General features: G+C 43.3%; 1 protein-coding gene across 7 annotated transcripts in view; it reads left to right on the top strand.

Moving 5' to 3' along the window:
* The window catches only part of APBA2 (amyloid beta precursor protein binding family A member 2), a 186,419-nt gene that overhangs the window by 122,648 nt on the left and 50,695 nt on the right, over nucleotides 1–13,076 (top strand). For all 7 annotated transcript variants that reach the window (XM_089781882.1, XM_089781878.1, XM_089781881.1 and 4 more), the window contains exons 4-5: nucleotides 3,891–3,971; nucleotides 5,143–5,179. In XM_089781882.1, the coding sequence (XP_089638008.1) occupies nucleotides 3,891–3,971; nucleotides 5,143–5,179 (118 nt within the window). The remainder of the gene's footprint in view (nucleotides 1–3,890; nucleotides 3,972–5,142; nucleotides 5,180–13,076) is intronic.

Below are 13,076 nucleotides of genomic sequence, written 5' to 3'. Positions count from 1 at the left end.
CGTGTATGGACTATGTGGGTAACTGAGCCGAACTCGCAGTTTCTAAACAGTCTTGTCCCGTGGCACCTAAACCAAGGGCAGTGTTTTTTCCTGTGGAGCAAACGGAAATCCTGGAGTGGAATACCTTTAAAATAGAAACCACCTCTTAATGTATGGCTGCTGCTGCTCCCCCTAATGGCAGGAAGAAAACAAGGCCTAGAAACTCGTCAGTCTCCTCTTTTCACTTCAGATTCCTCTGCCTGGTGAGTCCTCGATTCATCAGCCAATGAAGAGGCATGGGAGAGCACTGCTCCCCTAGGCCAAGAGGTAAGAAGAGGATAGAGTGAGCTCCTGTTTTTTAGTTGGACTGCTTCCCCCTCCTCCCACTATCCCTTTTGTACCTGTAAGACCATACTCCAAAGATAGGTCAGCCGTGGAACACAACAGTAAATCAAAGTCATAAACAAATGATACATATAGAAGAATCATTTTCACTCAACATCCTGTATAAATGGAGCTGAGGAGTGTGGATCATAATTATTTAAAGGAGCCACTGGAAAAACGGTAGTCATCATGTGTGGCGGTTCAGTAGTCAATAAAGACACATTTATGAGTGTAGGTAATATATTGACTCGCAAAGTAGTATAAAGGATAGCTGCTGATTATGGATTCTGCATAATGAGTTCTAATCTTAGTTATAGCCTCTACAAACTAACATATAACATACATAGTAAATATGTTATTGCAAACATTAAAGGAATGAAGTAAACTCAAGTTCCCTTCTGAAAACAGCAATTTCAGTAAATGTCTTCTATAAACATTTTTAAAAAATCTAATCAAAATGATGAAATAGTTAGATCTAGTCTTATGATAGTATGGAATTGCTAATAAAATTGAGCATAACTACCTACAAAGAGGATTCTTCATATCAGAACCATGTCTGATTGACTAATGTCCAGATGTATCTTTTTATAATAGGTGTTATTTTTTGGTGTATATAGTAATCTGAAATCTAATTTGCCACATACAGTAGATGCTCACTAAAACAGCTCAAATGTTATTCTAGCCCACTTCATTTGTCATGTGCTGATGCGTTTTTCGGTTCAGCCAAGCGTGCAGTAACCAGAACTGACAATCTTTTTTTAAAATAAATAAATTAAAAATTTAAAATGCCCTTTCACATATTTGAATCGATATATTTACTGTCATTCTTTTTTATAGATTTATACATTGCTATTATAGTCATATCGTTGCCCCTGCTTAAAGCATTTTTATCTAATCCCAATATTTTAAACATAATTTGACTGTGATATTTGTGGTGGTCTGACTATGGATGTTTGTTCACTCATATTAATATATTTTGCTGCACATATTGTATCAAATTAATTTAAGCATTTAACATAATAAGATTGGTCTTGTCTCAACCAGAAAAGCATTTATAAACATTAAGAGACTGTAGTAAGCTTCTTGACTGTCACAGCCATATATCACTATCTAGCTCAAAGTTACCCTTGAAGCTTCATGAAGCTCCTCCCTAGAAGTCTTGGTAGTATGGGCAGTTTAGACATTTGTTTCCTGAGACCAATGTGTTTACTTGGGAGGACAATGCCCTACCAAGTTGCCATATCTGAAAATTGAGCAAATGAGAGTGAGTTTAGAGTAGGGATGTAAAAATATATAAAAATTCGGATTAACCATGGAGCCCGGCTGCTGGCTGTGGTTGTGGGGGCTGCTTCTGCTGAGTCGGGTTCCAGTTAACTGGTCATTGGTAAGCATCACCTGGTAATAGTGATGTTTACTGGGTAACCGATTAACTGGTTACCCTTTTACATCCCTAGTTTAGAGGAACTTGTATGTCCGCTATAATGGTCCTACAGAGTCAAGTTTTTGCCCTGCTGACTATTATCCCTCCAGAGAAAAATGTGTCCCTGATTCAAAGATAGAAACTCCCTCTAGCCTACAGCTACATACTGGCATGGAGACAGTCAGAAAGTGAGAGGACCCAAGCAGTCCAGAAATGAACTTTCACACTGCCACCTGGAAATAATAACTAACTGGCAATATTTTGCATTTACATAGCACTTTAAATCCCAAAATATAAAAACAGTTTACAAACCTTAATAAGGTAAGCTGCATGATGCCACTGTGAGGCATGCAAGTATTACTACTTTTATAGACAGGGGAAATCAAGATACAGAAGTTAAGTGACTTCCCCAGAATTATACAGGGAATCTGTAGCAAAGTCAGAAATACAATTCAGTTTTTTTAGGTTTCTAAGATAAGAGCTTGAGTATGAGTTGTGTTGTGTAGCTTTGCAACAACCCTTGCCTGGCAGCTGAGGCAAGAGGGTTGCCCCTTGTACCAGCAGACTATCAGGGCTTCACAGCATATATCAGAAGCGGAGGAAGAGTTCTGCTCCTGAGAAAAATGGGATTGCAAAGGGAATGATCTGAAATGCTTTGAAGTTCCCTGCTGTGGAGCTTGATGATTTTCTCTTTTTGTTGTCATGACAAGCTGGAAATCCTGCTGCCGCTATGCCAGCATTTTCCTTAGGGCTTGCATGGCCTAAAAGGTTGTAGATAGAACAATGGAGGAATTTGTCAGTGTTAGGGTTCTGTTTCTCAGAGATGAAATACCCATTTCTGTGAGGTCCTGCACCACTCTGCTGAATTTTTGCATGCCCTTGAGTGCCCTTCACTCCCACTGTGGTCAAAGGGTGTGGAGGCCATTAAGCTAGTTCAAGGACCCCAGTTCCATGAGGGTCTAAAAAATCAGAATAAGGTGAAAGGAAAAACAGACTCAAGTCCTCTTTTTTTATTACTATAACACTCAAATTAAACTGCTTCTGTAACCTAGTGCTGGAATTTTAGCTTTTGTTTTTATGCAGGTTTGGGCAAAATACCCTCCGTGGGCTGGATCCAGCCAGCCAAGCTGCTGGATCCAGTGTGCAGATAAAGCGGGGAGCCTCAGGCAAACTCCCTGCCTGCTCCCATGTGCTAAGAAAAGCTGCTGCTGGGCTTTGTTTGAACAGCTGTGAGCCTTTATGAACTGCTTCTGCCCCCAGCACAATCCCATTGGCTGGTTTCCAGCCAATGGAAGCTTCCTGTTGCAAAGAACCCTCCCCTCACCCCCATCCTTCAGGCTCATAGCTGTTCAAAAACCACATGACATGTGGAGCCAGTGCGGGGCTGGGGTAGGCAGGGAGTCTGCTTGCAAAGGCTGCTGACTGGCAGTCAAGCAGGTAAGTCTCCCAGTCAGAGCCTGCCTCTGGCACCCCAACCCTTTGCCCGCCTACCCCACATAACCCAAACCTTCTGCCCCCCCCCTTCCTGGCCCCTTGTCTCCTCCCAGATCCTGCACCCCAGTCCCCTGCTCCAGGTCACAACTGCCTCTTTCACCCAAACTTCCTCCCAGACCGCACACCCTTTCCTGCACCCCAGTTCCTTACTGCAAGCTCCCTTCTGCACCCAGCCTCCATCCCAGACCCCGTACCTCCTCCATTAGTATGGAAGTGCAGCCCTTGACCACTTTCCAAATTCTTGGAGAGCCCCCCCATCAAAAATTATTGCCCACCTCTGTTTTTATGTCTAGTGAGTGTAATTCATCACTGTGCATAGAGCTATCATGAGGCTCATGCATCACTTTCGTCCCCATAAGACCTATTGTGAAGGCTTCAGAGGAACAATATAGACTGGGTTTATCTGTTTTGTTTCAAACACAGGGGCTGCACTAAGGACTGGGTGTTTTCCTTCATGCAGATGATGGTTTTGGGCATTATTTGCTGTCATTTTCTTACCATATCCTCAATCAGTAACGTTCAAGGAACTATCTAGCCTGCTGACTATTTTCTTTGTGATTTATTTAGGAGAGCATGAAAAAAGGAATGAAAGTGTTTTTCTGATTACTTGCAGGTATGCAATGGTTTAGAACAGCCAAGGAAACAACAACGTTCTGACCTAAATGGACCAGTTGATAACAATAATACATCAGAGGTAAGTACCTTAAATCCCTATTCCCACTACTCTTCGCCTCCCCCCAATTTTTTCCCTCATCATGGGCAGAAAATAGTTCATTAAAAGAGGAGGATGACCCTCTCTCTCTGAAGTAAAAGCAGTTCAATGGCTGCATATTTCTTGTAGCCCACAAAATTTCCATGATCCAGTAGCTATGGCAGTTACTTTTTATAATAGTCCCTTTTATAATACAGACCCAAAATATACAGCTAATATAGGAAGGGGACTTCAGAAATAAGGAGATTTTAGAAATTATTGCTTTTTGTGGCCTTTGAAAGTAAGGGCAACATCAGAATGTACTTAATTTCCTCTCCATCGCTTTCTCGTGTGAAATTGCTGCATTTGGAGTCAAAGGATTGCTGTAGGAATAATCTCTCCTAGGGATAATTCAATCTGCAGATTCACACATCATTCATTGCCAAAGGACCAACTGATGCACGGCCTCACAAGTGGCCTCTGTGGTGAGCTATGTACCTGCTCAGTCATCTGTGAAAAAGATGCCCGATGGGTGCTATAGATGGACTAGTGGCACTGAATAATGGAGCAAAGAAGGAGTCTAAAAATGCAGAGTGAGGGTGTGCTTGGGGTTGGACATGACGATTAAGTAAAGACCAGACTTAAAATCTGAGGGGTGTGTTATCTAAAAGGTGCACAAGGAAGACTATAGTAGTAGTAGCCTGTATGTAAATGAAGATTTGCACATAACAAAAAACCCTCTTCCATCATTAGGGAAATTAACCCCTAGACTAGAGAAATTGATGCTCAAACTTGTATAACATTGCCTGCAAGGGAGTCTGTGAACTGAACTTCCATTGATTAATATTAAAGTAGCATCCAAAATCCCCAACTAAGACAAAGGATTAGGCACTGTACCAGCACAGAGAGGGTTCCAATACAGACCCACTCTAGTTTTGTTGGGTATTTTTAGTATTTTATGTTTTAATTAGACCCATGAAATTAATTAATTAATTAATTAATTGTATTTAGAAACATTATATTGTCTAAATAGCAGCCATATCAAATTACAAAAAGAAAATTAAAATATTTTAAAAGAATTAGGTCTAAAAATGGATCTTTATTATATTAATGGTCTGAACTTCATTTTGCTCTTTTGATAGTTATGCAGTGCATTATTTTTACTTCCTAACAGACAAAGAAGGTGTCTTCATTTCCAAGTTTTGTTGATGGTAAGTAAATTTGACTGCATTCTAAGGTTACAGCAGTATAAAGCAAAATGCTGAAAACACAGGTTGAGTAAAAAACAGGCATAATTTATTTATGCGCAATATACACCTTGTGTATAAGCCAGTAAAGTTGTCACCCTGCTCTCAATAGAGTCTATATGCTGTGAATAATGTTCAAACCTATCCTTTCTTTAGGTTTGGCTTAACCGAGCTATCAGCAAAAAACACAGTGTAAATTTTGGCCTGATGTTTGACCTGATTTACAGTAGGAGTTTAGGTTGAACTAGCCACATTAGGTCAATTTGCTAACGAGTCTGCATCACCATGGCCATTCTGCCAACTTTAAGGGCTGTTAAAGTTGATTTTGGTACTTCTCTTTTTCATGAGGAGTAACAGTAAAGTCGACTTTGCATGTACAGAACACAGCACTGTGAAAACTGACATTCTTGGCCTCCGGGACGTGTCCCACATTGCCCCAATGTGACCGCTCTGGCCAGCATATTCAACTCTGCTGCTCTCTAGATGCACAGGAAAAGGGAAAGTTTGAATTTCATTTCCTGTCTGGCCAGCGAGGCAAGCAGACCTCAGAGTGGGCAGCACAAATCAGTAGCACACCTGGTCATGAATGGCCAGGATCACAAACAAACATTGGCATGAAATGTGCAGGAGATCCTGGACCTCACTGCTGTGTGTGGAGAGAGGAATCAGGCAGAACTACAAATCAGCAAAGGAAATGCTGATATATCTGGTGGAGGAAGGATTCACAGAGTATGGCAGAGGACGGATTCACCAGGGACACTGAGCAGTGCTGTGTGGAAATAAAGGAGCTCACACAGGTGTACCAGAAGACAGAGGAGGCAAACGGACAGTCTGGGTCAGCACCACAAACATGCCACTTCTATGAGCAGCTGCATGCGATCTTAAAGTGGGACCTAACCAGCTTCCTAAATCAGTCCATGGCATCCTCCCAAGACACTCCTGGCAGCCTCAGGTGGCAGCGTGGAGGACAGTGTGAATAATGATGATGAGAATGGTTATCAGGCGAGTGGAACATCACTGACAGCCAGGACCTTTTTATAACTCTGGAGACAGTCCCCTCCTCCCAGGACATATTGCTGCTGGGCCCTGGTGACAGGCAGGCTCTTCTGGTGAGTTCACATTTTTAGTGATGCTACAAGTGGGTTAAGGCGATTGGGTGTGATCTGTGGTAGCCACCCTGCCTGCACAGTGGGAGCTCCTGGGAACAGCTTGTTACTGTGTCTGGAGACAGAGCGGGAATCCTCCCTGCACATCTCCATTCAGCTCTCATAGAGGAACGCTTTCATCCTTCTCACAGGGTTTCTGGGGAGCCTGACCTTATTCCGTTCTCCACCAGTAGGACACCTTTCCACACCATGCCAGCAGTAAGTGGCCTGGTATCATTGCAGAATAAGGTTCAGGTTTCTGGCCATGTTCAGTCAGCATCTGCTCCCTATCGCTCTGTGTGATTCAGAGATGACCAATATCTCACGTGACAACCTGGATGAAGCTGGGGAAGATAGGTAGCTGATACCACTGAGGCAGTACATCCTCATTTGCTCACTTCCAGGACAGAATGGTTTGAGCCCTTCCTCCGCCACCACACCTGGCCTCACTTCCTCCTTTGTAGCCGCATGAACCCCTGCCCTGCTGCCATGCCTGGGCCCCCTCCCCCACACAGGCTCCTCAGTGACCACGTGAGCCCCCCACCTATTGCCACACCCAGCCTCTCCTTCCCCTGTGGGCTCCTGTGGGAGGGGAAAGTTTCCCTCTTCCAGCAAATGGGCAATGGCACCCTGTCCTGCCACCACACCACTAGGGCCCCCCTTTGCAAATGCAGATGCTTCTCCAGCTGTGGGTGCTGCTATTTGCAGGCACTGTGTGGTACATGCTTTCAAAGTGGATGCAAAAGAGAAAGCCCCAATCTGTTCATTTCTATGCCTGCCACCAAACCAAGCCCTGCTGCTTCCTTAAGATATGTGGGCTGTACCTGCTTCATAGTTGGTAAAAGCATAACTTTGGCCTTGTGCGTAACGCAGGCCTGTTGTGTTTGATAGGCGTTCCTTGGTGCTAACAGATTAGCTTCTGCATTCTGCAATGTATTGTCTCTAATGTCTTCCCTTCACTCTTTTTGTTACAGCAAGTGCAACAGTGAGCCTGTTGCCCACTCCCCTGACTCCTCCAGCTGTTTGGTGAGCATAGATTCGAAGGCAAAAACATAATCAGGATGACATGTTCAATGAGCAGATGCAATCTGCCCACACAGACAGGGTGCAATTAAATCCATGGAGGAGAACGATGCTGTAGGAGATGCAAACGGAGCGTGAGGAGAGGAGAGGAAAGCTTGCAGAAAATGTGAAATCAAGACACAGGAGATCTTGAGGCGTGGGGGGCAGCAAACAGAGCTGCTGACACGCCCGCTAGAGTCACAGGAGAAGCGGATGGAACCCAGAACCTCCTCCAGCCCATGCTGAACCATATGCCCTCCTCATCAAGCTCCATGACATCCTCTCCCAGGTGCCCTAGAATGCGGGGGAGGGAGGGGTAGGAAGTCAAGGGCAGCCTTCCACTCAGCCCTCATGGCTGTCTCCTAGAACTGAAAGCTGTCATTTCCACACCTGGAATTGCTGAACAGGAGGTTTGTAAGACGTCACTTTCCCTTGCTTCTCTCCTCTTCCCCCCGAAGTTCCCACCCTGAACTCCTTTTATGTCTCTTTCCTTGTGTTCTCTAAATAAAAATGCACGATTTCTCAACAGCAGTATCTTGGTTGCTTGTGGGGCAGGGAGGAGGGGTTTACAGACCAGCACACTTAATACAGGGGGCACCTCATTCAGAGCAACATACATGATAGTCATATAACTGTCTGGTCATTCCAAAAGCTGCTTTCCAAAGCCTCTCTGATTTGCAGTGCCCTTCAATGTGCTCTCGTTAGTGCACTGGTGTCTGGCTGCTCATAATTAGTGGTTAGGTGATCTGTCTTGACCCCCTTCTCTGGCATAAAATTTCCTCCTTGCTTTTACAGATATTTTGGGGCACACAGCAGGCTGCCATGACAATAGGAATGTTTCTTTCGCTGAAGTCTCACCTACTCAATAAACTGCAAAATCTTCCCTTTAAACGTCCAAAAGCACATTCTATCACCAGTCTGCACTTGCCTGTAGTCGAACTGCTCCTTACTGCAGTCCAGGGTGCCTGTGTACGGCTTCATGAGCCAAGGGTCGACTAGCCTGCAAATATCACTATTAGCATTTTGGTGCCTCCAATGGTACTTTTTTGGTCTAGGAAGAAAGTTACATCATGCAGCTTTCTGAATAGACTGGAGTTCCTAAAGATCCATGTGTCATGTACCTTTCCCGATTAGGGATGTGAGAGACTAGTCGACTAGTTGCTTATCCTCCCTCCCCCTCCGTTGCCTCTATCAGAAAGAGGCAGCAAGGGGGGAAGAGGCGGGGGTACTTCAAAGCAGCAATGCCATGTGGAGCTGGGGTCTGACCCCAGGCTTCACGTGGTGCTGCTGCTTTGAAACACCGTGTGCAGCTCAGGGCCAACTGAGGAGTCCCCAGGCTCCATGTGATGTTTCAAAGCTTCAGTGCCGCATGAAGGCCGGGGTCAGCAGGGGAGTCCCCAGCTGACCTTGGGCTCCACACGGCGTTGCTGCTTTGAAACACCATGGGGAGCATGGGGTCAGCGGAGCACCGACCCACTGGCCCCGTGTTCCCCACAACACTTTTGCTGTTGAAGTGTAGCAACTGCCTTAGGGCTGTTGCTGCACTTGAAAGGTGGAGATGCCCTATCGACTAATCGAATAGTTGATGCAAATTGCATCAAATTTGCAAATTAGTCAATTACTCTAAATTTAACATCCCTATTCCCGACCATCCCACACTGATGTCAGTGAAATGGTCCTTATGATCCATAAACATCTGCAACACCATCGAGAAGTAGCCCTTGCTGTTTATGCACCATTTGGCAAGATGATTGGATGCCAAGCTAGGGATGTGCATTCCATCTGTCAACCCACTACAGTTAGGGAACCCCAGGTACGGTAAAGCCCTTCACTAGTTCTGCATGTTTCCCAGAGTCACTATCCATCATTGCAGAAGGGCATCGATTGCCTTGTCTACTTGGATCACAGCAGCCCCCACTGTAGATTTCCCACTCCAAATTGATTCCCAACTGACCGATAGCTGACAGGCGTTGCAAGTGAGCTATTACCACTCACTTCTCAAGTGTCACAGCGGGTCTCATTCTGGTATTGCTGCTCTTCAGGGCCGGAGAAAGCAATTTGCAAAGTTCCATTCAAGTGGCCTTACACATGCAAAAGTTTTGCAGCCACTGTTGATTGTCCTATAGCCTCATAAGTACAGTATGTGGTACTGTTTTGATGAACAGCCTGTTTTCCCTGTAGATAGCTGAAATATCCCCTCAATCGTAACTTGAGATGATTTTGTTTGGTAGTTCTATAACACCGACCCATACAGTTCTCTCTCTCATAGATACCCATTAATCCTAGATTTTAAAGAATTCAATTCTTAAGGTCAGTCCTGCCCCAAGAACATACATTTCTTGGGCAGGCTTTTCCTAAGTTCCTGATTTCACTGGCTTGCACAGGAGCCTGTTTTCAGTTGCCTCCTTAGAGGCTTACAAGAGGAGGAGCATTGGTTGTTGCTTTTTTTCTTTCCAGCAGAAGATAATCATTTAATAAAGAAACTATCATGGTTGTCAGTCTGGAAAAGATCAGGATAAACAGAGAGGATGCAACTGTGTGAACTTGTATCTACTGTGATTAAAGTACGATTGTTATGCAAGAAACTGTGTAGACAGTACAAATGGCGAGTTCAAAGACTACCTGTGATGTTTCCTGGGATTATCCAGAGTTATGAGGCACCTCTCAAGCACCTGTCCAGCCCATGAGAAATCCTTATCTGTGCCTGCCAGGAGTCAGCTCTCTGGCACTCCCAGCCATAGACATCAGAAGTGCTCCCCTCTTAGCCCAGCCAATCTTGCTTCTTCCTCTGCGAGTTAGCGATAGGCACATGCTAACTACTTGGCATCCCTCTGTAATGTTCTGCCCGTGTTTCTCTGGACAGTCATAGACATGCCAAATCCACTGTTTGCAAAGGTACAGTATGCTGCAGCTACCAGTTACACCTTGGACCAGTCCACCACTTACCACGCAGCACTTAGATTTGTTGATATAGAATGCATCTGCATGCTTATTTAACAAAGAACAGAGATTCAAATGATAGCAGGCAGAAACAAAGAGTTACCTGTCAAATGAAATCGTAGTAGAGACATAGCTTCCATTGCTCTCAGGAGACCCCTCCCATGTCACCTGTTAATGAATTATTATGCCTTGTAACTGAGCTGTAGGATCTCAATAGAACTCTGTACATCCCTTGAGCCCTTTGCCAGTTGGCATGAAGAGGTTGCTGAGGCCTGCTACTGCCCCTTTACACAGATTGACTGCTGAAGGAACTTGCATTGAACTGTTGACATTTACTGGCTAACAAGTCTTAAACTGAGGTAAATGAAACATGGTTCCTGCAGGCAGAAGAATAAAGAAGGAATTCTGGCATTTGGAAATAAACACTAACAGAGTTGTGCAGTGGATAAGGGTTAAGGGAGGGAGGGCATACAGACTGTAGAAATTAGATACTAGAAAACGAAAATAATACTTTACAATGCTTCCGTATGTGGCTAGAAACAATTTTTTTTTGTGTTGTGAATGTTTCCCTTTTCTTTCTGTTTTAAAAGTTCGTTGCTCCCATGTTGAAATTGGGATCCATATAGATTTTAAACACATTTTTTAAAGTTTTGGTAAAATTTGTTTCCTCTGATTTAATTCTTTAATAGCACAGCAAGAGAAAATGGTTGAGCTTTTGCTATGGGGTAGGTGTGGTACAATCACAGAAGGACATGATACAGGAAGAGGTCATGTTGGCTAATTAGATAGCTCTCTGAATCCAAAGCCAAAATGCCCTGTTTTATTACTGCTATTCATTTGTGTTGTACTGGGGTCCCCAGATGAGGCACAGAACCTCATTGTGCTGGGCATATTACCTCACATAAGGAAAAAACAGTTCCTGCCACTGAACATTTTCCTGCTTCTACCATGAACTCAGCAGAGGTATCACATTAGTGCACTAGCCTGCATCCAACAATTTAGGGACACATTTTCAGCAGGATTTCTTAACTGGGGTAGCAGTGCTTGCACTTACATTCATTTACATATGCAAAGTGTCTGTACATGCAGTTATTTGTCTTGTGGGAGCAAACAGCCTTTTTTGCAAGTATAATTAAGGGAGCCTATTGAACATTTGGCCTGCTATTATTAGGTTTGCATTGGCAACAGATTCCTTCTCTTGAATTCAGCTGATTATTATTGGAATAGCTCATGCCTCCCAAGTGCAGTATTGTTATATTTTGAAAGCTTTTTTCCCCCATATGGTTAGGTTTACTGCTAAAACAGCCTCATTCTATAAGACAACTTACACCTTTCATCAAAGAAATAGTATTGCTAAATAAAAACCCAGGACAGCAAATGCCTTTTTAAAGATATAGTGTATAAACTTCAAACAATTATTTCTTTAAAATATATTATTAATATCTTCACAGCGAAAAATCCAAACCTCTTTTTAACTAAATTTGCAGGTTATCCCCCTTCCTTGCATTCTCTGTTAGTAGAGCTTACATATTTGCTTAGTGTCAAGGACAATCTCTTAAGTGCCTTGCTGAATTGGGAGCTTGGCCAGGTATGTATGTGCGCTGTTACGTTTTCAAATGCCATCATTGATCTAGAAAGGACCACTCAAGTTAACCAGTTGGACACCTTGCAATTGAGAACATAAGAACATAAGAACTGGGTCAGACCAAAGGTCCATCCAGCCCAGTACCCTGTCTGCCGACAGTGGCCAATACCAGGTGTCCCAGAGGGAGTGAATCAAACAGGTAATGATCAAGCCATTTTGTTGCCCAGTCACTTAGTTTGGTGAGATCTTTTTGAAGTTCTTCACAGTCTGCTTTGGTCTTAACTACCTTCAGCAGTTTAGTATCGTCTGCAGACTTTGCCACCTCCCTGTTTACCCCTTTCTCCAGATCATTTATGAATATGTTGAATAGGATTGGTCCTAGGACTGACCCTTGGGGAAAACACCATTCTGAAAATTTACCACCCCTCTCCATTCTGAAAATTTACCATTTATTCCTACCCTTTGATAATAGATCCCTACTGTTATATTCTTATTAGAGCAGGGAATTACTTGCCGTAATGCTCCATACATCACTTGCATGTCTTGTTTCATCTGAAGGTTCTCTGCATTTCCTTCTTGATGGAAAACTTTTGGAAGATTTATTCTAATAGCATGCTTCCCCTTACCCACTGACCCCCTGTATAAACTCTTTATATATAAGATGTTAAAAAGTTGCAGAGCTTGAGATAACTATATAGTCAACTACCATCTGTTGATAGTGGAGTGATGTCATCTTGCAAATGTCATCTGCTAAAGTTTCTTTTTGAAGAACGGGAGGGGACATAATAAGGTGAATCAAAATCCTTAAAATAAAAGTGTATAATTAAAGCCATTTTAAGACACACTTTGCCACCCCCCACTAAAGCATTAATAAAATTATTTGAGAGACTTGTTTTAGGTAATAAGTTACAACTAATATGTTTTAAACCAAACTAGCTGAGTGTCATGTTCATTGTCACTAAACTGCTGGGACGTATGATATGAAAACATGGCTCTTTTTTCTTTGAAACAGTCAGTAAGTAATTCCATAGACACTTAAAGTAGGGCAGGGATTATAGCTCCATTTGAGGTGTTAGTGATGTCTTTAAATATAGCAGATGAAATACAGAACTCTAGGCTGATGTCTGTG

The sequence above is a fragment of the Pelodiscus sinensis genome, chromosome 14 (genome assembly GCF_052426305.1).
Source record: "Pelodiscus sinensis isolate ZL-2025 chromosome 14, ASM5242630v1, whole genome shotgun sequence".
Classification (NCBI taxonomy): Eukaryota; Metazoa; Chordata; order Testudines; family Trionychidae; genus Pelodiscus; species Pelodiscus sinensis.
Note: the sequence above shows the minus strand (reverse complement) of the source record. Positions and strands in the feature narration are given on the sequence as shown.